This window comes from Python bivittatus, unplaced genomic scaffold (genome assembly GCF_059951505.1).
Source record: "Python bivittatus isolate LINGU-HERP-01145 unplaced genomic scaffold, Pbiv_v1 ctg000330_np1212, whole genome shotgun sequence".
In the NCBI taxonomy this organism is placed as follows: Eukaryota; Metazoa; Chordata; class Lepidosauria; order Squamata; family Pythonidae; genus Python; species Python bivittatus.
In genome coordinates this window covers 21430016-21456013 of record NW_028277058.1, presented here as the reverse complement: position 1 = coordinate 21456013, position 25998 = coordinate 21430016, and the positions used below count along the sequence as shown (strand labels likewise).

At 37.6% G+C, this 25998-nt stretch overlaps 1 protein-coding gene across 3 annotated transcripts in view; it reads left to right on the top strand.

The window, feature by feature from the left end:
- ZFC3H1 (zinc finger C3H1-type containing) overlaps positions 1–25178 on the top strand; it is a 46078-nt gene extending 20900 nt beyond the window's left edge. For 2 of the 3 annotated variants that reach the window (XM_007422941.3, XM_015891555.3), the window contains exons 14-35: positions 90–221; positions 1391–1939; positions 2166–2275; positions 3219–3350; positions 4220–4341; positions 4810–4911; positions 5038–5157; positions 5741–5924; positions 6984–7170; positions 8144–8335; positions 9110–9347; positions 13251–13353; positions 15450–15648; positions 16195–16289; positions 17250–17360; positions 18452–18556; positions 18898–19063; positions 20301–20401; positions 22221–22322; positions 22919–22958; positions 24030–24092; positions 24218–25178. In XM_007422941.3, the coding sequence (XP_007423003.1) occupies positions 90–221; positions 1391–1939; positions 2166–2275; positions 3219–3350; positions 4220–4341; positions 4810–4911; positions 5038–5157; positions 5741–5924; positions 6984–7170; positions 8144–8335; positions 9110–9347; positions 13251–13353; positions 15450–15648; positions 16195–16289; positions 17250–17360; positions 18452–18556; positions 18898–19063; positions 20301–20401; positions 22221–22322; positions 22919–22958; positions 24030–24092; positions 24218–24355 (3291 nt within the window). In that variant the 3' untranslated portion in view covers positions 24356–25178. Of the gene's footprint in view, positions 1–89; positions 222–1390; positions 1940–2165; positions 2276–3218; positions 3351–4219; positions 4342–4809; positions 4912–5037; positions 5158–5740; positions 5925–6983; positions 7171–8143; positions 8336–9109; positions 9348–13250; positions 13354–15449; positions 15649–16194; positions 16290–17249; positions 17361–18451; positions 18557–18897; positions 19064–20300; positions 20402–22220; positions 22746–22918; positions 22959–24029; positions 24103–24217 lie in introns of those variants that run through there. The other variant, XR_003084102.2, reaches the window with a different exon arrangement.
- Positions 25179–25998: the final 820 nt, after the last annotated feature.

Genomic DNA, 25998 nt, shown 5'->3' with positions numbered 1-25998 from the left:
TGCTTGTCTTACTGAATGTGTTTAAGAGTTTTTTTAAATTTAGTTTGGTTCAGATATTACATTTGCTGAAGTATGTTGAAATGCTTTAGATTCACAGAGTACAGCAACGAGTAACAGTTAAGAAAGCATTGGCATTAAAATACGGAGAAGAGCTTGCTCGAGCCAAAGCCCTGGCTAGCAAAGAAATCGGAAAACGAAAACTTGAACATAGCCATTTTGGAGTAAGTTTGTTCTTGGAAATTTAATTGTTGTTACTGAAACAGTCATTATGTTTGTTTATTTGTTTATTTATTTATTGGATTTCTCCCCCGCCCATGTCCCCCACAATAGGGGACTCTGGGTGGCTATGTAATATTAATTACATAATTAATTAATTACATAATATTACATAATAGAAGTTATTATGTAATAAACTTCTACTGTTCCAAGTTGAAGGTCAGAAAACAAGATGAAACATGAATGAAAATTAACTTACATACTTACTAGTAAAAACTGTAACTTTCAGCTGTAAGTGAAAAACTGAAAGAAGTATTGGAATTTGAATATTGGCTAGTGTGATCCCAGGAACCACTCAACTTTTCTCTAATTTTTAAGGTGGATTTGAGCTTCTTTTGCAGTTTGTTCTCTCTCTCTCTTTCTCTATAATGTGTCTCAAAATACACATGGCCATCTTTCGTCCCTGCTACTGGTATCCTTGTGACTGAGAAAGGAACTGGGGGATTGCATTCAGTGTAAAAACATGTTCCAGCCCCCACTCCAGCCCAAAGATTAGCAGGAACAGAGCTATTTGGTACTCAGAATACAGCAGATAACAGGCAAAAAAATGACTGCCTGCTGTTCCTGCTAGGATAGATGAAAAGAAAAAGAAAAGAAGTAGTAGTATGAATGTTGGGGTTTTGCAGTGACCAGTAAGCAAAATGCTTTTTTTTTTTTTTTTTTTTTACCTCTCTTCCACCTTCACTCTCCCTCCAACCTCTTCATAGTATAATGAGAGAGATGGAAGCTTGGGTCTATGCTTTCATGTGCCAATGGATTTCCAGCCATTTGGCACATACGGATATGACCACATGCTCTGAAAACCTGACAGGCCCAAAGCTAACTACAGGCTCTTTCTCATGTGACTTGGGTGAAGAGGCAGCCTGTGGTTTGTGAGAGGCCAAATGAGCACTTGCTGTGATGAGCAAAACTGGATCACTGTAAATACACTTATTGTGGAATGGTTGAGTTGAAACCTTTGTAAATATGCCAAAGGGAAATTACATTGCACTTTTCCTGCTGAATACATACATTCTCCCTAAAAAATAATAATGGTGAAGTTAGTCAAATGTTGTGTTTCTAATTTATCTTGCCCATAATTGAGTTCGTGTGAGATCTTTCTGCTTCTTTGCAGCCAAACAAAACATTGAAACTTGAGAAATCACCTTCATCAAGTCCAAAGAAACATTCTGCAGAGTTGATTGCACAGGAGAAAAAAAGACTGCAACAACTACAATATGAGTATGCTCTGAAAATTCAGCAACTAAAAGAAGCACGTGCATATCAGAGTAAGGATCGATCAACTGTTGTCCCTGCTGTAGAAGAAGAATCTGAATTTGCACTACCTCAGCCTTCCCTTCATGATCTTACACAAGACAAATTGAGCTTGGATATTGAAGAGAACTGTTTTGATGATGAAATTTTGTCCAATTGTAATAGAGAGCGAAGAAGATCTTTCAGAGAATCAAATTCTTTTACTAAACCTAATTTTAAGCATGTGGACACTCCCAAGCAAGAAGCTGCAAACAAACTTTCTAAAAAGACATTAGAACAACCAGAGCTATTTTTGGGTCTGAATATTGATGAACTGAAAAATCTTTATGTGAAAGCTGATGGCTTGAAAGATGTCTTGCAAAAAAATGCACCATTCATGATTTCTAATGAAGAAAATGTTTGTGGTCAGGTAAGTCTATATTAAATAATAGAAAATCAATGGCTTCAACTTACAGTTAGTAATGCTCAGAATAGGAGTTGGGCTAGTTTTCATTAACTTGTCTTATTGATTTCTGTTCTACTTGAAAAAAAGTAGACAGACTCTAGTTTTGGACACAACGTATTACATTTTTAATCACTATGGTCTGAATCTCCATATGGTATTTAAATATATACACACATATACTCTTTCCTAGGAAATAACAGTGGATATAGACCAATTCGCAGCTCCAAATAAACAAACGGAAGGAAAGCCATACCCATTTGGACCATATCATAGTCCTCTTCTTGTTTTTAAATCTTACAGGTATGAATATGGAGTTGTTAAAGATGTTTGCCACCAGTTGTATACTATATTAGGGCTATTAGGACCTAGATGGGAATTTCTGATGTAATCAGAAAATGTTCTGTTGTTGATGTATACATGTGTGCATGTCTAAGAAGAAATTGGGGAAACAATTGACTGTTACTGGAAGATTGTGACATAACTGCAGTGATAATAATAGGGTTGGGGAAGGACTAGAGAGAAAAGTGTTTATTTAAAATACCTGCTGTCCTGAGGATGAAAGGAGGGCTTATAATGATTGATACACAAATGCACTTTCAAAAGTTGAGACCTACAGAAGTACTAAGCTCATTGTATTATGGTATCTATTCTGAAATACAGTGATGGAGGTGGGCAAATTTTGCAACAGATGAAGTATATTTGCTCTATATTTCAAAAAAGATAGAGGGATGCATTTGAGTTAAAGAGGAATAAGTGGTGAAACACTTACCCAAATATCCCACACAAGTAGATGTACACTTTACCTTACTCTCTCTCTTTCCATTCTCATCCATTTGCACATATTCACTATTTTTACATTATTTTTCTATCCATTTTTCGTATAGTCCTAAATGCAATACTTTTCATATAAATATACTAAAATCTCCCTCCCTCCTTTTTGGGGAAATCAGACTTTAAAAGTCATCTCCAGTGACAAACTGGATTATGCTATCTAGATAAAATATTAGTGTGTATCAATTTTGGCAGTGGTTGTAATCTCAGCTGCTCTGTTAAAGAGTTCTGTGCACAAAAATAAAACTTTTGTCTTCCGTTTGGACTGAATAACAAATGACAGTTTGTATATCTGATTATGATTACAGTTATCTTTGATTTCAATCCAATTTAGTACCTTTCCAAATTTTTGCTTTAAAATAATTCTTTTCTTGATGATAAGTATCATGTGTTTCTACTTATGTTTTTTTAGGTTTAGTCCTTATTTTCGAACGAAAGAAAAACTTTACCTCAGCTCAGTATCCTACAGCAATAGGATTGAACCCAAACAGTGTTTTTGCCGTTTTGATTTAACAGGCACTTGCAATGACGATGATTGCCAGTGGTGAGTTCTTCTTTCATATCTTAAATTGAGCAATTTGTATTGCACAGACTATTGCCTGAAGAACTGAAATTGTCATTGGTTTAAGCAGGGTCTTTGAGCAAAAACAGCATAGGCAGGTTTAAGAACTTAAAATACAATGACATATTCTATCACACTTGTTTTAAACCACATAAATCACACTTGTTTTCCTTTTGTATCTGTAAAACTAACCTGATAAATATACATTTATATTTAAAGGAATAAATTATGGCACCAAGGATATACATAAGAGAAGCAGCCAAGATTTGTAATACACCCACAATACCACCCCCAAGACCTGTAATGTCTGAACAAAAACAAAGTTCTTCATAGATGACTCTCATATTCATATGTGTGGATATGAAACAGAGCTTTTATGGAGAATTGATTGAATGAGGCATGAAAAGTCTTATAAGAGAAAAAGCACTACTACTTTTGGTTTGATTTGTGATGGAGCACATTTGGGATTCATTAATGCTCATTTTATTGCAAAATTCAGTTTTTATGTTTTGAATCTGTTTTGTTCACTGAATTTATTTTTGGCTTATTAAGATCCAAACAGCTGGATCATCAAAAAAAATTCTATCTGGCTGTAAAAAATCCTATCAGGATGACATTTTTAATGTTGAATATCTCACAATAGATTAACATAGCTGAGTATTCCAAAAGAAGGTTAATTAAATATGTGTTCTTTATGAGAAAAGGGCACACTTAAATAGCTGATTGTTCTCAACTTCTGATTGAAATAGTTTTAACTCCTGTTACTTAAAATAAATGTTCATATATTGTGATATTGCGTTCACAGTTTTTTCTTCCTGTTTTGTAAAAAGTGAATTATTCTTTACTTTTAGGCAACACATGAAAGACTGCACTCTTAGCAGGAGACAGCTGTTTGAGGATGTTCTTTCATACAATTTAACTTTGATAGGCTGTTCAGATAAAAGTACTGATGAGGAGATAAGTACTGCAACAGGTATGAGCCGCCCAGAGTCACCCATGGGGGAGATGGGCGGCATACAAGCCGAACAAATAAAATAAATAAATAAATAAATAAATAAATAAATGTTGCATATTGGTATATAAACAAAGCTTTTCAGTTCTCTAACATTGTTAAATCTGATCACATTTTTTGTTTCTCGTATAGAAAACAAGCTGCTTTCTAATGCTTCCAGTTTACTTTGTGATAAGATTAATAAAAATACAATGCAACCTTCTATTAATCTTATGTAACCTTTTATTTTGTTATGTGACTCACTGTGTTAAACTTAAGGATTAAATTTATAAAAGTGATGTTTGCACTTCTCTTCGCTGTAATAAGTTTCACCAATTTAAAACCCACTTTCTTTTTATTTTTTAGTGGATTTCTTCCTAGATGTATGAATGCACATGCTTGTAAAATTTTGATTGTAGTGTCTTAGATATTGTTGTCATCTCATTTCAGAAAAATACATAGAAAAGCTCTTTGGGATAAATAAAGATCGCATGGCAATGGATCAAATTGCTGTTCTTCTGGTTAGCAATGTCAATGAAAGCAAAGGCCATAGTAAGTAACTTTTACAGTATCAACACTTAGGTTTTTTAAGATGCATTTTGTGATTGCTTGAAGAGTTTCTTTTAAAAAACACTGCTTTTTCATCTTTCTTCTTCCTCTTCTCCTTTTTATTAACAGCCCCTCCATTTACAACTTGGAAAGATGAAAGGAAATGGAGGCCAAAGTACTTGAAAAAAACACCATCAGACAGTGATAGTAGCAGCGAAGAGGAACTATCTTCTGGCCTTATTAAATATGGTAATATTAATATAAAACAGCAATCACAAAAATTATTCAGAAAAATATTCTTGCTTCACACATTTGTTTGGTTTTTATCTTCAATTTGTCCCACAGTTAAATATGAATGTTAATGTAAGAAGCAACTTGGAAGATCAAAACTTTGTCTTAACAAGAGATCAGCTGACTCTAATTTGCTGCAGAGTATACATAGTTGCTCAGAATCCTTTGTCTCAGTTACCTCAGTTCTGGGAGAATCCTTAGTTTGTTGCATTAATGACAATTATTCAGCAACAACTATTAACATTTTCAGAAAAACCAAACAGTCATATTTAGTCAGACTTTTAGTAGAACAGACTAAAACTGTTCTTTCCCAGAGTTAGTTCTCTTTGATCCTCTCATTTTCAAAGGAAAACAGTTTTGTGGGAAAACACATTTTTCAGTTCTTTTTGCTATGAAACTTAAATATGCCCCTACTCCTCTGCAACCCATTTTAACTTAGAAGACAGGCCTGTCTGCCAGAAATAGTTAAAATGAGGAATAATTTCAGTCATGTATATCATGATAGTCATGAAAAAAATGCTTTTATTGCTTTTATTTCTAGCTCCTCCAGTAGAAAACAAAATAAATATCCCTGCTCTGGATGCTGTTGTGACTCCAGATGATGTGAGGTATTTTACCAATGAGACTGATGACATTTCGAACTTGGAAGCAAGTGTACTTGAGAATCCTTCTAATGTTCAGCTTTGGATCAAACTGGCTTATAAATACCTGAATCAAAATGAAGGGTAAGTAATTCTTACTGTGTAGATCAGTCAGTTGCACTTTTGCTCAGAGCCTTCTCACCTATGCTGCCTTAATTGTGTGTCAGTTTTTTGTTTCCTTGCTCAAAAGACAAGTAAGCTATTGTTTAAAAGCAACTGAAAAACAATTTGCTCTATTGCTGTGTTAACAATCTAGTGTAAGGGTAATAAAACATTGATATATTCTAAGACAAAGCATGTTTATTTTCAGTGTGTTGTAGTAGAAAGGCTTGTCTGCTATAAAAATGGATTACACAATTCAGTGGTTTCAAAGGTTATATGGAAATAAAATATCTCCCTTTTGCTCTTTTAAAATGTATTGTGATAAAATAGGAAATATTGGTCTCAAACATGGTGATAATTCAGGAATAACTTTCAGGAAAAGTCTTTTTTTCAGAAAAAACTGGCAAGTATTCTAAGAATATTAGCTGGTAGCAGATCTTAGTTGCAAAATGCTGTAATGCAAGAAAGTTTGTTGTTGTTGTTGTTGTTCAGTCGTTAAGTCGTGTCCGACTCTTCGTGACCCCATGAACCATATTGCGCCAGGCCTTCCTCTCCTTCACTGCCTCCCTGAGTTTGCTCAGTTTCATGCTCATTGCTTCAGTGATGCTATCTAACCATCTCATCCTCTGCCGTCCTCCTTTTGCCTTCAATCTTTCCCAGCATCAGGGTCTTTTCCAAAGACTCCTCTCTTCGCATTAGGTGACCAAAGTATCTGAGCTTGAGCTTCATTATCAGTCCTTCCAATGAGCAATCAGGGTTGATTTCCTTTAAGATTGACTGGTTTGACCTCCTAGCAGTCCAGGGGACTCTTAAGAGTCTTCTCCAGCACCACAGTTCAAAGGCATCAATTCTTTGGCGCTCAGCCTTCTTTATGGTCCAGCTCTCACAGCCATACATAAACAAGAAAGTTTATGTCATGGTAAATCTGTTAGCTTAAGGTACTACACATTTTTTTTCCAACAACAGACCAAAATGGCTGCCTCTTTACAAGTTGTTATAATATTTTCTTGTTTCCCCCCCCCTTTTTTTTTTTTTACAAAGATCATCCTCTGAATGCTTGGATTCAGCTTTAAATGTTTTGGCCCGAGCACTAGAAAATAACAAAGACAATTCTGAAATCTGGTGTCATTATCTGAAGCTGTTTTCAAAAAGAGGACTTAAGGAAGAAGTGCAGGAAATGTGTGAGACAGCAGTGGAGTATGCTCCTACTTACAAGATCTGGTGGACTGTAAGTTATACATGCATGAAAAGTTACCACTGAGTATGTTTTAAGTATATTAACATAGCTGACTGATGTATGTTTAAAAACACTTTAATAAAAGTCCTTTAATTAATATAAAATATTTTCCCTACTAAATCACTGGACTTTTCTTAAAAGAATTGTTTAGTTGAGAATATGTCTATAAGAAATATGGAAATATGTTCAGAATATGTCTATACATACATACATACATACATACAGTCCCTTTAACCATATGCACTGAGTTCTTTCTGTCCTAAAATAAGATTAGACAAAACCTGAGCTTTAGTGAAAAGTCATTATTTAATTCAGATAGTTATAAGTCGGTGATAGACTGTATTGATTCAGAACTCACTGAGCTAAATATTTCTAGTGCACTCTTCAGAGATTTCACCCTTTTATTTCTGTATCTGGTGTCTTGAGAATTCTATATACTGCTTGGCATGATACATTATCACATCCTATGTCTGTCTGTAACAAATGTTTTTAAATTATTTATTTACTTACAGAATTTATACAACCTCCCATTCTAGGTATAAAATACAGAATATAGAAATACATAATATCATAAAAACAAATTACAATGTAGCCAAGCCCTATGAAAGACTCTCCTGTGGGCTCCATTAACAACCTGGTCACCTGACACCTGATGGAAAAATCAAGTGTTCAGGGCTTTCCAGAAGGCTAACAGGGTCAGATCTGCCTGTATCTCAGGGGGATGCTGTTCTATAGGACAGATGCCATGATAAAGCATGTTTCCTGGATCCCATTACGTGGCACTGTTTCATGGAAGGGACCCCGACCATGCCCACCCAGACACAGTTGGGGACAGAAAGTCCAGGAAATAACCTGAATAACTTTAAGGGTTTACCTGTCTTTTGAAATATTGTGTAACTTTATTTTATAAACAAAAGTGATTTTTATAGTTAAGAGATAATATTTTCTCCCAACTATTGTTCAGTTTCTAAATCTTGAAAACTCATTTGATGGAAAGGATTATGTATGTGGAAGAATGCTACAATTCCTGATGGAAACTCCAAAGAGTGAGGAAAATATGGATATTTGGTCCTTTCATTTGCTGGAGATGCTACTGTATAGAGTTCACTTAAGTCTCTTTACTGGAAAGTATCAAAACGCCATTGCATTATTTCAGGTATTTGCTTATATCATAACGTTATAATTTCATCCAAATAATTATAGTATTAGAGTTTATTGATAGTTTGTGATGTCTTGTAGAGGTTAGTGCATCTTCTGAATAAAAAAATAAAAAAAATGAGCAGCAATAGGAGCATTCTATCAAATAACATGAAAAGAAAGATGAATCCTGTTTGTTGACCAGTTGTCTTTGGCAACTACTATATTGTGCACAAAAGAGTCACAAGAATTATGACTGGTAGTCAAAGTACTTTTAAAAGTAGGCAGATGTGTCTTATGTATAAAATTTCTAGAATATCTTACAGTTGCGCTTCTGCCTTAATTAGTCCCTTTAAAATTATGGTCTTAACACTAATGTAAGAGTCCAGAACACAAGGCAGGGTCAAAGGCCAGAATACAGAAATTCCAATTTCTGCTGATTTTGTTTCATGAGCAAGTCCATCGTAGATCTTACAAAGCTAGAACTCCAAAAAGTACCCCCAGCCCCAATTATTAGTCATCTAAGATCTCACAAGTAAGCTTTTATTTACAAGGAGATTGGTTTCTCAATTGAAATTATGCCTTTTGAACTGGGTGATTCTTATCCACTAAAAAGTCTAGACCTGAAAAAATGCCTTTAGAAGATTCAGAATCCAGGTTTAGGTCTTGCAGAACTAGCTGCTCCCAGGTGTTTCTACATCTGAAGGTTCATTCTCATCCTTGGTGAGGACTCCTCTGAGGGAGGCATGACAAGAAGTTAAGTTTAAGCTTTATATCATTTTCTGCTCCACAGAATGCTCTGAAGTCAGCAAGTGATAAGGTCATAGTGCAACACCTCACTGTAAGTGACCGCTGCTTAGCTTGGCTATCCTACATACATTTGATTGAATTTGGAGATCTTCCAGTTAAGTTCTATGATCCTGCCAATAGCAACCCTTCAAAACTAATGAAAAAGGAGTCTTTTTTGATACCTTGGAAAACAGTGGAAGATGTTAAGGCTAATCCTGATACTCTGTTAGCTTTATTTGAAGGTAATTATACCAATATAAAATCAACAGTGGTTTAATTCTTAAAGTAATACTTAATAGTATGTATAATGTAATTATGATACAGTGTGCTATTATTGATTTTCAAGCATTGACTTTAGTCCTTTATACATTAACTCAGAGTAAATATATCTATCTTAGTGAGGCTTCTTTCTAAGTACATACACATTGCATTAAAATTGTCCTACAAAGCCATCACTGCAGATCACCTCTTCTCTCGAAGCATTCTAGGAATTGAAGTCTCAATACAACTGGAGAGCACGGCGGTAGTCTTACTCAGTTGGTTCATAGACATCAGTTTTATAAAGTTAATGTTAAACTGAGTGGAAGAGTTCAGTAAATAGTGCTAAAATAATTTTTGCTTACTAATGACACCTTGACATTAGCAGATGTATATCCATTATTTATTGTTATAAATAATTGTTATAGCCACAGAATATTTAATGCATTATATTCAGTTGGGTGGGGGGAGAGGAAAAACATGGAATGTTTCTTTATCTAACTTGCAGTGAGGATCCATAGACTGATAGGCTGTTGTATCCAAAGTCCTGCTAAGTTGTGTATTCTCTTCTGTTTGTTTCAATGAAATAGCAAGCCAGCAAGCAAATAGTTTATGAATAAGTTTCCAGACCATTTCAAGCGTTCAGTGAAATAGAATTAATCTATGACAGCTTCAAAGCTGACATTGCTCTGCAGGTACACAGTTCTTTAAGAGCTCCTTTCCCTATCCCTAATGTGGGAGTTGCAACAGTGGAAAAAAACTAACCTGCTAAGTTTCCAGTGTCAGCTGGGAGGATGTTCTAAGCTCAGATCTCTCACTTTTAGAGAAAAACCTCCTCTTCCATCCTCCTCAGTAGAGATTTAGCACTTCCTGTTTTCTTAGGAGACACTCCTAGGGATTATAGGATTGCAATTCTGTAACATTAAAAAATGTTACATGAATGATTTATGATAAATAATTTAACGTAATGTTGTTCCTCATATATTCAGATTCTAAATGTAAGCAATCCTTTAGTGATGGTAAAAGACTGGTTCTTTATCTGTTTTGAGAGCTTCCTTAAGAAAGTCTGGAACTTTAGGTTGGGTTCCAGCGAACAGTTGGGAGTTCTGCTATTGTACCAGCCTCCCTGCTGCGTGGCAGCCTCCCTGCCTGGGCTGCTGGAGGCCATTGCGGGGCTGGCGGTGGAGTTCCCCAGGCTTATGGTTCTGGGGGACTTCAACCTGCCATCCCTGGGGCGGTCCTCGGACATGGCTCGGGAGTTCATGGCTACCATGGCAGCCATGGGCCTGTCGCAAATGGTGCGGGACCCAACCCGAGTCAGTGGCCACACGCCAGATTTGGTTTTCTTGTCGGAGCAATGCCAAAGTGATCTGAGGGGATGTTTACAGCTTTCCCCGCTGTCATGGTCAGATCACGTCCTGATAACCCTGAGTTTCATTCCCATGGACCTGCTGCATGGTCCAGCGGAGGCCTTGGCTACTGCTTGGAATAGGAAGGCGGCTGGGGCCTTGGACAGGATCGCGCCTGTGTGACCTCTCTTGCCACATCAGTCCCGACACTCCCCGTGGTTTACGGAGGAGTTGAGGGTGCTGAAGAGGGTTAAGAGACGTCTAGAGCGCCGCTGGAGGAAAACAAAGACTGAATCCGACTGAACACAGGTTAGAGCCGCTGTTAAGGCCTACATTGCGGCAATAAGGGTGGCGAAGCACCTATACTTCTCTGCCCTTATTGCGTCTGCAGAATGCCGTCCGGCGGCCCTGTTTAGGATCACTAGGTCCCTCCTTGGCAAGGGGGATGTGGGGGTTCATTTGCAGGGCCGTGAGGAGGAATTTTCAGAGCATCTGCAGGATAAAGTCGCTCGGATTCATTCCAAGTTAGACTCCGAGCATGGGACAGGGTCTGGGGAGATACCGGGGGACCATTCTTACCCAATTATCTGGGAACAGTTTGATCCTGTTGTTCCTAAGGAAGTGGACAGGGTCCTAGGGACTGTGAAGGCCACTACTTGCCATCTTGACCATGCCCCTCCTGGCTGGTGAAAGCAGCTCGGGAGGTGACATGTGGTTGGATCCAGGCGATGGTTACTACATCCTTGCGGGAGGGAGTGTTCCCGGCTGCCTTCAAGGAGGCATTGGTGCACCCCCTCCTCAAGAAACCCTCCCTGGATCCTACCACACTGGACAATTTTCGTCCAGTCTCCCACCTCCCCTTTTTGGGGAAGGTGGTTGAGAAAGTGGTGGCTTCACAGCTCCAAAGGGTTCTGGAGGAAACAGATTATCTGGACCCTTTTCAGTCGGGTTTCAGGCTTGGTTATGGGACAGAAACGGCATTGGTCGCTCTTATGGATGATCTCTGGCGGGAGCGGGATGGTGGAAATGCAACCATCCTTGATCTCTCAGCGGCTTTCGATACCGTCGACCACGGTATCCTGTTGGGACGGCTCAGGGAGTTGGAGGTGGGCGGCACAGTCTTGTGCTGGTTCACCTCCTTTCTTCGGGGCTGATCCCAATCGGTATTGATAGGGGGCGAGAGGTCCCATCCTCGGCCCCTCCTTTGTGGGGTGCTGCAGGGTTCAGTTCTCTCTCCGCTCCTTTTCAACATCTACATGAAACCTCTGGGTGAGATCATCTGCCACCATGGGATGAGGTATCATCAGTATGCTGATGATACACAATTATACATCTCCATCCCAGGTGAAGTAAGTGATGCCGTGACTGCCCTTTCTCGGTGTCTGGAGGCTGTAAGGGTCTGGATGGGGAACAACAGGCTTCGGCTGAACCCTGGTAAGACAGAGTGGCTGTGAGTTAATGGCTCCTCTGTATCCAGGACTTTGTCATCTTTGGTGCTTGATGGGGTGGCACTACCCCAGACAGACCCAGTGCGTAATCTGGGGGTTCTCCTAGACTCGCGGCTCCTGCTTGAAGAGCAGGTGGCAGCCGTGGCTGGGAGGGCCTTTGCACAGCTTCGGGTGGTGCATCAGTTACGCCCTTTCCTGGATAGGGATGCCCTTTGAACAGTCACTCATACCCTTGTTATCTCCCAGATAGACTACTGCAATGCGCTCTACATGGGGCTACCCTTGAAGACTATCCAGAAGCTACAGCTGGTCCAGAATGCGGCTGCGCGGGCTATTTTTGGAGCCCCAAGAAGGGCCCGTGTAACACCGTTGCTCCGCAAGCTGCATTGGGTACCAGTTTGCTTCTGGTCCAATTCAAGGTGTTGGTTATTACCTTTAAAGCTCTACATGGCATGGGACCAGGTTACCTAAGGGACCGCCTCTCCCCTATGTCTTCAACCCGTCCTACTGATCGCACAGAGAAAGCATGCTCCGGACCCCCTCGGCAAAAGAACTCCATCTAGCGGGGTCCAGAAGGTGGGCCTTCTCTGCAGTAGCCCCCGCTCTTTGGAACATTCTGCCCCCGGAGGTGCGATTGGCCCCCTCACTCCTGGCCTTCCGAAGGGCCTTGAAGACCTGGTTTTGTCACTTGGCCTGGGGTGGGGAGGGAATATTTCAAGCAGGGGGATGGCTACCCCATAGTGGCTAGCTCTCTGCAGCTTGATTTTCCATCTGTTTGGATCTTCCTTTTTTGAGTATTGTTTTAAATTTTGGATGCTTTATGTGTTTTAGATGTATTTATAGTTTTAATGTTTTTTGTAAGTCGCCCAGAGTCCCCTATTGTGTGGGAGATGGGCGGGGGAGAAATCCAATAAAATAAAATAAAATAATAAATAAACTTCCTTTATAATTAAATTTTCATAAATAGTGCCTGAAATGCATGCAGTTGTTCTTTTTCCTAGATGTGGATGGCAATTACATATACATCTTCAATGACAAAATTTTATGTTTCTAAGTGTGTAATTTTTCTTTTGTGTTTGTCTTGTTTTAGATGCCATCCAATCATGTACAAGTGAGGATGCCTCCACTGAGAAGGCAGTTCTTTGCCTTCCATTGTACAGAAACATGATTATTTTGCAGCGGCTGTTAGAAAGGTTTGTTGTTGAAAAATTTACTTTTTTTGTATGCTACTTCCATTATATTCTTGAACTAGTTGTTTGCATCCTAATATAAATGTTAATATACAGAAGACTAAGAAGAGGTTTATTTATTTTTACTTGTTCATCATACTTATATATACCACCCATCACAAAATGTGACTCTGGATGGCTCATAATAAAAAAATTTAAAAACAATAATATAAAAAACAATAAACAAAAAATTAATATTACAATTTTTAAAAAGCATGGAAAGAGCGACAGATATGAACAGCAGTGGAGCCACCTCAGCAATTCACCATTCCCTTGGGCCTCCAAGCCTGATGGCATAGCCAAGTCTTGAGAGACTTGTGAAAAGTTAACAGGGATGGAGGCAGCCTGAGCTCGGGGTGGGAGGGATGATGCTCCATAAGGCAGATGTCATGGCAGAAAAGGCCCATCTCTGGGATCCTGCCGGATGTAGCTCTTTAGCAGAGGGGACCTGCAACATACCTCTTCTGCCAGATCTGATGGGATAGGTAGATGTAATCAGGAAGAGGCAGTCCCTCAAATAACCCGGTCGCATGCCATGAGGGGCTTTAGAGGTCAAAACCAGCACCTTGAATTGGACCTAGAAGCAAACTGGCAACCAATGCAGCTTGTGGAGCAGAGGTGTAACCTGTGCCATTCTAGGGGTAGCTGAAGCTTCTGGATACTTTTCAAGGGCAGCCCCATGTAGAGCGCATTACAATAGTCCATCCGGGAGGTGACCAGGGCATGAGTGACCATGAGCAGAACCTCCCAGTCTCGGAATGAGCACAACTGGCACATAACACAAAGCTGTGTGAAGGCTCTCCTAGCCACGACTGCCACGTGCTCTTCAAGCAGGAGTCGCAAGTCTAGAAGAACCCCCGAGTTGTGCACTGGGTTTGTTTGTGGCAATGCAATCTCATCCAGAACTAAGGATGGCATAGTCCCAGAAATGGAAGGCCCCAAAACCCAGAGCCACTCATTTTTGCCAAGGTTCAGTTGAAGCCTGTTGTTCCCCATCCAGATACCTACAGCTTCCAGGCACTGGAATAAGACATCAACAGCATCGTTTAATTCTCCAGGAGCAGAAATGTATAATTGGGTATCATCAGCATACTGCTCACTCAGCAGCTTCATGTAGATGTTGAATTGGGGAGGAGAGAGCACTGAATCCTGCAGCACCCCACGTAGTAGGGACTGAGGGTGGGATCTCTCACCCCAAGTCGCCACCGTCTGGAGGTTGAGACAGGAGGCAAACCAGCACGATACAGTGCCGCCCACCCCCAGTCCCCAGAGCTGGTCCAGAAGGACAGCATGGTTGATGTATCGAAGGCTGCTGAGAGGTCAAGCAGAGCAAGGATAGTTGCATAATCCCTATCCCACTCCCACCAAGGATCATCTAAAAGCAACAGCCTTCTCAGCCACCTTCCTCAAAAATGGAAGGTTAGATACTGAAGTGCTGCAGTATGGTAGGATCCAGCGATGGCTTCTTGAGGGGGTGAACCAAAGCCTCTTTAAGAGAACAAGCCCCCTCCCTCAAGAAAGAATTCACCACTACTTGAACCCACTCACATAACAACACCCCCCCCCTGGGCTGCTTTAACAAACCAGGAGGGACATGGGTCTAAAGAGCAGGTGGCCAAGCTCACAGCCATAAGGACCCTGTGAGGACCCTATGAGTCATAAGGTTCATGTTCATGTTTCTGTTTTGAAAAAAAAAATGGTCAGAGATCAAAAGTGATAAAGTTATATTTGAGTCAAGTTCAGCTCTTGCTGACTTTGGATGTGGCTGAGAGGTTTTCTTGGCGGCATTATGGGCGTAGCTTGACATTGCTTTCTGGAAAGTATTTTCATCTTCCTAGTCTAGTCTGTAGCTCTTAGTTTTCCTAATGGTTTCCTGTACAATACTAATCAGGCCCAACCCTGCTTAGTTTTTTGAGATAGTTGAAGATTAGCTGGATGCTACCTTAAGAATGAAGTGGATTTTTAAAAGTTGCATAAAGTTTTCATACTTCATTTTTTAAATACTTTAAATAATCTGCCTATGAAGATGTTCATGGAAAACTTCACTGTTTTCTTTCAAGGTGGGAAGCTGCTATTGAGCTGTGTAAATCACTTCTGAAATTAAATCCTTTTGACTGTCACCTTTTGAAGACTCTAGTTGATTTGTACTTGAGAACAGGAGAAATTGAAAGAGCTTGTGATGTATGGCTCTCAGCATTTGAGAAAAATCCTCAGAATGCCCAGGTTTTCTACTTTATGTGCAAATTCTTCATGATGCAGGTAAAACAACTTGTTTCATATTTGGTTTATTACTTATTACAATCAAAAGTTTCTCCAGCGCAAAATGCGAAATTTATTGTGAGATATAGTAGAAATTGCTTTAGAACTCAGAGTAAAAATGTCTTTTGCCCAAATTTGTTGTTTTCTATAGATGTAACAAGATTAAGATATAAATCTGAACCTTTTGGTTTATTGGATGGGTGATATGGAACTTGGTGACAAAGAAGGTACAACATTCCAGATGAATTGCTCATACCTTTCTTTTATATATGAAAGGATCTTTCGTATCATTCTTTTATATATAAATCACAAAAGGTTGATTTGGTCCTGTGTTGTTGCTTCTGAGTAATCATTCTGACTATTCAGGTGTCTTTTTGTGCTTTTATATGATTGCTAAAATCCTACTTTTAATATTGTTCCCATATGACAGCTCATTTAATTGATTTAGTTTCAAGAAGCCATTAAACTATTTTTTTCACATAATGCAGAGTTGTACTGGATATTCTATAATGTAGGCTAACATCAAATTTAACTCTTTTATGACAGAATAGATCAGATAGTATTCCTGCACTGTTGCAAGCCTTTGTTGCCGCATTTTTTGAATATGTACATCAAGAAAATAATCCTGTAGATTTATTACGGTAAGCCTGGCTAATAAGTGTTTTATTCTACATTGTATTACCTTCCTTTTTGACTTAGAAATTGTAGCATATACATATTTGTAGAAATTCTAGTCATACATTGTCAGGTTCCAGTCTACTCAGCATATTTTTAAGAAAATTTATTTTCATTTGTCTGATATTTTATGAAAGGATTTCACATATTTAGTTTGTGCTTCATATATTTAGGTTCTAGTTCCACTAGACAACTATTTTATTACTAACATAAATTTCATCTTCATACTTGTGCCAATATCACATCCAGTATTTTGTTTCTGCCCACAGATCTCTGTTCATGCATTATTATAATCCATTACACTGTGTCTTGCTTAGACTAGTTTCTCCACTAACAGAACACTCAACTTTTAGTGGAACATAGCTACTACTGGTATTCTTTCTGTTTTTGTTACTTTGAATTCAACCCATTGTTACTAAAAACAGTGTTGAAGTTACTCAGAGAAGCTATTCTTTTTCTCAGATTTTAGAAATACTCTTTAACTGTAATTTTGAAAGCCCTGGTTGAGCTAATCAAGTTAATTAGATGAGGTAAAACTGAAGAAAATAATGATGAAAATGTTGAAATTAATTTCTACCACTCTTTCATTTCTGAAATAAACTCCAGCAGGTGCCACCTCTTAGATGTTGTATGGCCTTTTGCCAGTGTATGAGTATTTGTAATTAACCATTCCTCCCATTAATTAAAACTGCATGCAACTTTGAAATACAATATTGTGCTAGTAGTATGGGTCAGGAAATTTTGCACCTGCCATAATTGGCAGTCGTGTGTTTGTTGCAGAATCTAATTTGATTTTTACTTACTGAATAGCAAATGTAGTAGCGTTTCCACTTTGAATTTTGCTATATTTTTATAAAGTTTCTGTTGCATAACACTGGTTGAATATAGTAAACATTTTCACACTGAAAACAGATTCTTTGTTTTAGATATTTTTTGAATTTTCCAATGCCAATTGAATTTACACCACCCTTGTATAAGGGAAGTTTTATGGAAGATGTTTTAAACCAGCAGATTCCTTACCTGTGGCAGATATACTGGTGAGATTGGTTTGTTTTAATGTTAATTAACTAGAATGTTAATTTAGTATCTGTTTGCATAGGAAGCCTTACAAGGAAGTTCCTTATTTGGAACTATGGAATCTTGTTAGTTTTTTTAGAATTCTAAAGTTTACCCAGTGAAAAGAAGGAACACATAACTTTATAATAAAGAATTCTGAGTCCAAGAATTTCTTTTGAGTATTAAAACAGAACAAGGTTCACGATCTTCCACATCAAGGTTGTCTGTAGGAAGGATCAAAAAAAGTCAAGACGCGGGGGGTGACCGCATGATTAAAGTTTCCACTTCACCTCCTGCACTACATTTAAAAATAAAAATACTGTCCTGGTTATATGAAGCTTTTTTTCATTTCAGCAGTATAATCAAAGGGAAAGGAAGAACATTTTTGTATGCGCTGATAATTGCACTTTGGGAATACTTGTTGATGTATGGCTTTTTTTTCCACCTGAGGCTTATTCTCCTATTGAGTACAACATTTCTATTTTGACAGCAGCATTTATTTTGAAAGTATTAACAAAAATATAAAATTTGCCTCCGTGTGTTGAATTTAAACATTTCCCTTTAAGACTGGTGTGCTTTTCTATTAATGGTTGCTGAATGTTAAAAATTGAAATACAGGTTTGGTTTATGCATAAAAGAATGAGTTTACTATTCCTTTGCCTTTATCTCCAACATAACTAAGAGAAGGAATCAACAAGTTTGATTTTCCATTAATCCTGTTTTACCATTTCAAAATTCTAATCAGTGCCTAAAATCTTGTTTGGAAGTTCAGATTGTGTTAAGACAGGATCTTTTATATAAAGATAAAAAGTACTAGTAGGCAATGAAATAAAGGCAAGCGGAATTTTTGTTCTGGCTGTGCAGTGTTTTGGGAGATGAAGAAAATGAGCTCAAAATTTTGCTTGACAAATTTGTGCACATGAGCTAAACCATAGTTTAGTGTTGTGTGCACCCCAAAGCATATTTTGACCTTGTGATAATTTTTGGTTCTAAATGGCAAGTTCCTCCATTGTCCTTTCCTTTTAGCAAAAGGAGTATGTGTTTTGTTACAAAAAGTTTTCTTTTTAAATAGTTTATACCAGTCTCTTCATGGAAATTCTGTAGAAGCAACAGATGCATTTGAGGCAGCACTGGGAGCAGTCATGCAAGAAGAAATAGTGCAACAGATTTGGATGGAGTAAGTATAAATTATGAGACGTTACTTGACTAATTTATTTATTTATTTATTCAGTATGTTTACATAGCTGCCTATCTCACAAAAAATGTGACTCTGGGCGGTGTACAACATAACAGTTAAAAACTCCATAACAATCTAATACAAACATAAATAAAATAAACATATAAAATAAACATAAAACTCAAGAATGCAGGAGAACAACCATCCTTTCATCTTATATAACCACCTTGCAGGCTGTCCCTGGGATCCCCAAGGCTGATGAAAGAAACATGTTTTAAAGGCCTTTAATAAAATAGTGCATTCAGAAGTATTCAAATATGAGTTTTACTTGTGTTTTCCAGTTACCTTGTTTTCATCAATGGCAAAGTTGTCAAATCCAACAATCAAGTTCAAGAATTCAAGCTTTTTACTGACCTTGTGAACAGATGTCTTGTTACAGTCCCCACACGTTACCCTATTCCATTTAGCACTGCTGATTACTGGACCAATTATGAATTTCATAACAAGGTACAGTATTTCAAAATCCACAGTAAGGCAAACCTAATATAAGCAACATTACAAGCAAGGTTTTGAGAGCTTTCAGAACCCATAGGGGCTTGAGGAGAGGGCAAGAGAAAATTTGATGTTGAAATCAACACTTTCAGGTGGAATGGAGGAAGATATGAGAAACTTAATGGGATCATGATAGTTTTAGATTACCTGAATTGAGTTATCTATGTCTGGTTCTTCATTGTGGTGTCTGTGATTCAAATTAATGGAATTCGGAATCTCCTTATGCTGTGATATTAACTAGGAAGGTTTGCTTTTTAGCAGGATTCGTGTCCATCTACATTATTTCCTTTTCATTTACTGCTGCAATAGTACACCTGAGCTGTGCTTGGATATTTGCTTAGCCTTTTTGTTCTTCTTTTATTTCATTCTTTCTCCTAGTTTCTCCTTTCTCCTACTTTCTCCTAGTTACTATTTTTCTGCTTTGTTTTTATTTTCTCTCCCCTTTTATTTCTCTTCACTGCCATGCACCCATGATCCTAAAGGCACCATTTAGTAAGTGAACCAGATAAGCTACTGACTATGGAGGGAAATTCTTTACCTTTAATCTACTTGGAGGAAAGGAAAGGACTTTACAAAGCAGGCTAGATGCGATTGCTCCTCAAAACTGAGAGCACTTTTGTGTGGTCAGGTGTAGTCCATGCCACCACACTCTCATCTCTTCCAACTGTGCCCAGAAAAATGTTAGTGCTATCTGGGTTCTTGGGTCTGAAGCCAATAGTAAAGTTATCAGTTCTGCTTCAGAGTTCAGCTGGACCACCATCAAATAGCGCAGACTTCATTTTGGCCTACCCCTCCTTTATCAAGAGCCAGCAGTTGCAGAGGTCTTGCCTTTAAAATCTTCGTGAAAGAAAAGAGTAAAAGAAATCATCCCCAGTCCTTCCAGTGACATCATACACCTTCCAATGATGTCACTTCTGGTTCTCTTGCTGCTTGGGCCCTAACCCCTGATAGAATTGCTTATGCCTGCCTGTCTGAAACTGGATGGTATGCTTCTCCTTCCTGTGAAACAACAAGTAACAGTGATATATGATGGAACTCTCCAAACTAGTCTTATTTTGATCGATACTAGTCAGTCCTACTTATCTCTGAATTCAAAAGTGTGCATGCTATTGTCTCATTCCTTATACCAGAGGACAGTATTTTAAAAATAAATAAATGGAAGTTTCTAATGTTTTCAAAATCAACCTTTCAGGTAATTTCCTTTTATCTGAGTTGTATTCCGAAGACTCAGCATTCCAAAGCTTTGGAACGGTTTTGTTCTACCATGCCTTCAAATCCTGGACTTGCATTCAAGTAAGAATTGTTGCTGGAAGTATCTAAAAATGTATATATGCGCTTCTTTTTACTCTTTCAAATCCAGTGGAATGTTGGAAAGAAATTAGATAAATGAGTTGTGTGCATGGTAACTCTCTGAAAACTGAACAAGACCGAATTTGGTGTGGGAGATGAAACTGACAAAAATTGAGTTCTAGAATGGGCTGGATCAGCTGGGAGCTATGAAAAAAATCAGTGCAGTCCTGTGGGAGAAGCAGTTGGGCAGCCATTTAAAATGTTGGTGACTGTCATCCAATCCAGTAACCTGAGCCATGTTCTCAGTTTAATATACCGTATAGACAGACATATGGCTACTCTAGTAAAAGGGTCGAAAAGAATTCCATTAGACCTGCCCTGCATGCTTTCCCTATCTTGTTAATTTCCAATTATGTAAGCTAAATTTGAAACATAAACTCTAATGTCTCAGAGATACATTCTGGTAGTAAGTAGTGCAGAGCAAAGGAAATAAATATATTAATATTTTGCATTCACTTTGCTTTCTTATCCATGATCTCAGATATCGTTAAGGATTTATCAATAGCTAAAAATCTGAGCTGGACTTCTCAATGGCAACAAAAGAAATATATTTTGTTCTCAAGAAATAAAATATATAAAAATATACATTATTACACTAATATACTTCTGTTTGTATGTAAGTTATTCATTTCTTGCTCAATTAGGACAAGCCTGTGCACTGTCCTACTTAGGTAAGTATAGAGTTGCAACGTAGAAGATTTGGAAGGGCGAAAGTGTTTCTCTTAGCATCCTAGTTCTCTAAACATAAATTTGGTTCTTAAACTATAAATATTATCCAGCAAGGCCATAAGAAAATATTAGGCAGAGTCATAGTTTAGTGCTATGTGGATAAGCTAGAGCAAATTGTTACGTTAATGTTTTTCCCCTCATTTCTTGACTTACTGCACAACCTAGAGGAGCACTTTGGAGGAACTTAATTTCATTTTGAAAGGTCATACAACTGAAAGTCTGTTCAGTCACCAAACCAAACAAATGCCGTGGATTTAGAAACTGACATTAAACAAGGAAATGAATACAAGCCAGATGGCTCAAGTAGATGCCTTAATTAGCACTAAACCAGAGTTTAATGCTTAGTAGATTTCAGTCTTTTGGGTGCATCTACTTGTTGTGACAGTTAACAACTTTCTGATCTCTTCATGGGAAATGTTCATTTATTATGCTGCAATTTCTGATACTAAAACCAGTTGCCCATGAGGATGCATTGGGAGAATTTCTAGGTAATTATCTGCCTTCCCTGGCCTGATCTGGCCAATTTTTTAAATCTCAATCTTTTCATTTCATGACTTCTACCTCCACACCACATTTTCTGTTCAGTTTTCAAAGTTTATTCTACTAGCAGAGTCGCAGTCCCCTTAACATAATTTCTTTTCATTGCTTGAAAAGAATAAAAAGAGAAAAAAGTATATAAATATGTGTTTTAGTAATATGCTTCCTAGAATAATTTAGCCTGATTGTTTTAATTGAAGTTACACTGACAGTGTCAAACAATAACAGTGGTTTGCCTGTGGACCAGTTACCAAAGGAGGTAATGAACTCCCCTTCACTGGATGTGTTTAAGAAGAGGCTGGGCAATCATCTATTGGATGATTAGGATTTCTGCACTGAGCAGAAGGTTGGACTCAATCTCCTAGTACATGTCAAGTTTGATCCCTCAACTTGTATTTGCATTGGGTTTTGGTTTTTTTCTGGAAATTTAAAAAAATATTTAATATGTTGGTTTAGCTATTACTACATTCTCTTGTATGCTTCTTTGTAATTGCAGGTTGCTTCAACAGTATTGGGAAGAGAGCAATGTTCAAATTCTGAAACTGCAAGCCAAGATGTTTACATATAATATGCCAACATGCCTGGCCATCTGGAAAATGTAATTCAACAGTCATACACCTGTTAAGATAGATACTGTTGTTGTTTTTATTGTTTAAAAAGGTTTGCTTCATAAAACTGAAATAGCCTTCAAATTAGTTTATACTAGGAAGGTTTTTCATTACAGTCCAGACCACAGTCTTTGGTTTAGAAATATACACGATATTAAAGTGAGGACCTTTGCTTCCCCATACAAAAATATTTCAGAAGTAAGTATACTTTGTGTATATAAGTAAGGAAAACTTTTTGATATATTTCCTTGTTGCTACTTTGGAGTGTTGTACTATTCAAATTATTGACTTCTGTTTCCTCCTCCTTTCTACCCTCCCCTTTATATATCATAATAGCACTATCCAGTGATGATGAACTGATCATTGTCTGCAGTGTTTGTACATAATGGGAACAACTGAAATGTCTTGCTCATGTAAGATTGTTTATAAAATGGATCTTTTTTGTCTCTTCACTATAGATTATCATCATTGGGAGTTAGTCTGTTACTTTCCAGGACTTTTATAGTTTCATTCCATATCCAGTGTTCTTCCCTTAAAGATATTCAGTATTCAGTAAAAATAAATCATTTTTATTTCTTCCCTTCAGAGCCATTGCTGCTGAATGCTTTTTAAAGGGACAAAGAGAGGTATGTAAGGAAAATTTACTAAATAGAAATAATTTGGAAATAATTGTTCCAAAGATTCTTAATTTGTCTCATCTCTTGTTTAAATTCTAAATCTATTAAAAAAGAAGCAGCAGCAAAACACTGTTAGGAATAAAAACAGTGGTATTTTATTTTGTAGAAGAAAACCTAAGTGCCTGCTTTTCAGTATTCGGAGATTGTGCTACTGGCTAAATTTTGCATAACAACAAGCTATGAATTCTGGTTTCATAAAATATGAAGTGAACTAGTTCACTCTTCCTTTCATATTAGCAGGTAAATAAATCAAGAAGTGAAATAGTATGATTTGATTTCCAAACTTAATATACAGGGTGTACCAAAAGTCAGGGCCTCTAGGCCAATTACAATGTTTTATTAATTATTAATTACATTAATTACACTTATTAATTACACTTATTAATTACATAGTATTAGTCCACAATTCAGATATCAGGTGAAGCTGTCCTCTTCCTGGTTTGTTTACTTGCTTGAAAGAAGAGAGTAAAGCAGGAGAAGATGTGCTAAATGTGCTTGCATGTGACTAAAATACATTCCAACAGAATTATTTATTATTTGCAAACAATCCATTATGCCCATTTCAGAAGGGAAAAGAAAAGGCATGTGGCCGAGTTTCTTCTCTCAGATGCAGTGACATAACATATTTGCACCACTTTAGTAACCTGTCCATCCCAAAGTCCTTTCACATACTAATTGAATTTTCTTAAATTCAGTCTACTTGGGGCTTAAGCCATGTCATTTATAATACAATTCTACCTATATCTGCTTAGTGAGATTTATTCCCAGATAAACAGCTATAAAGACTTGGTTTTAAAACAAGACAAAATGAAGTTACGTTCTAAGAAGGAAAATCATGTTTCTGTATTAATTCAAATATGCTGGACTTAATACCGTGTTTTTTAAAAACAAGGTTATTAGTGGTTGTACACATGAGGGTTAGTGTGATAAACTGATTAAAACAGTTTGATGTAGAGATAAATGAGAAAGAAATATTTATTGAGTGATAACATTGAATTGGTTTTTGTCTCTCCTTTACAGGTCCATCACTTATATCAGAGAGCCTTTCAGAAGTTACCTCTTTGTGCAACCCTGTGGAAAGATGTAATGTTTTCTCCTTACGTTTCAGTTTAAGGTTTCATTTCAATTTTCTGCATATCCCATGTCCATTGATGTGGTGATATTCAAGCTCTGGCTAAATCTCATGTCTGCTTCCCCATCTCTTACAGCAGCTCCTATTTGAAGCATCAGAAGGAGGTAAAACTGATAACCTGAGAAAACTAGTTTCCAAGTGCCAAGAGGTTGGAGTCAGCCTAGATGAGCTTTTAAATTTAAACACTTACAGAACAGAAAGCACGAATCATTGAACGCTGGGTGCAGTCAGTACTAAGTCCTCTCAAATGCCAAAATCATTTTGAATGATTCTCCAGGCTGATCTCTGGCTTTAGGCTTGTGTAAAGCAGATGAGCCGTGCTGAGCAGCTCAAGTCTCTTTGGCTTGCTTTCCTTGAACCTGGAAACAATTAACATGGCGCCTCCTTGGATAAATGATGCCCTCTATGGCCTGCTTCTGGGCCCTGCCAGACTCTCATAACATCATGTACGTAAGTATAGCTCATCCCAATGACAGACGTAAAATGTATTAATTTTTTAAAAACTTTCTCCTTTTCATTTTCTTTTGTGCTATTACTGATTTCACTTGACACTCGCACTGATGCCTGAGAGATCTGTGTTTGAGGTTAATAATGCAGGCCCTGTTTACATGAAAAACAACCAGCCTGTTTTGTTTTCCTTTTTATTTCCCTTCCCTTGCTTCCCAGTCTCCTTTTTTTGTTTCAGAGATTTGTTTTGATTGCAGGATTTAAACAAAAACAACCGCTCTTAAGCAAAGTACCTGCCATGGCCACAAGTATGATTTTTGTACTTGAAGGCTGTGAGGGTGGCTTAATGCCCTTTCTGCATTTTGGACTTGTGGCAGAGACTAGAACCTGAAGAGTACAGTCACTATTACAAATGCCAGTGCATCAGAACCTCAAGAGTGGTCAATCTATTATGTGCAATTTTTGTAAAGAAATTTTAATTTATAATAAAAGTTTAACAGTTAATAATATTGAACTGATTTGTATTAAGATACTACACTGTAGTATTGCCACTGTTTATACAAAGATATTTTGAATATACATTTTTAAAAATCTGTTGTCTTTGTCGTCTTTTATCAGACAGAATAAATATGGGGTTTTTTCCCCATTCTTTTCTCAAACAGCACACTGTTGGGACAGCTTATAGTCTTTTGAGAGCACAAAACCATGAATAATAACCTCAGGCTACTAGACACTTGCCCAGTGTTTTTCTTTTGTTTTTCATGCAGACTCAAAACATGTACTGGAGAAAAGTATCTCATAAGAGACAACCAAAATAACCACACTAAGTTGTCTTGCGCAGGTTTCATCTAATCTTTAGTGTCATTCATGATTAGCATGCATACATAGAAACCCATTGGCTATTCCTTTTCTGGATAATCAGTGTCATGTAGACGGCAAAAGAAGTAAGAAATAGTAAAAGAAATTGAAGGCACAAGGTGAGAGGAAGGGGAAAAATATAGCTAGATTTAGTTTACATCAGCTGTATTCAATACCATTCCACACATTAAACCATCCTTGCTTCCACTATGTACACTAATTCATACATTTTAAGCTCCTCAGTTCTGTCTTTATGAGGCTCTCATCAACTCTATCCAGCAAACAATTGCTTGGTCTTCCCCTTCCTCTTTCTCTCAATTCATTCACTCTTCCTTCATATATTTTTGCAGTTTTGCAGATCAGTTCTCATTTATTCTGTGATCAAAACACCTCCATGTATTTCTTTTGTATCAGTCTCATTTTCAGATTCAGTCCAAATTCATTCAGCATTCTTGTCCCCATCTGTTTTTGTTTTACTACACATACTTCTTAAATGGCTTTTCCCACACCATTCAACCTGCTTTTATGTTTCTCCTGATGTACCCAACTCCT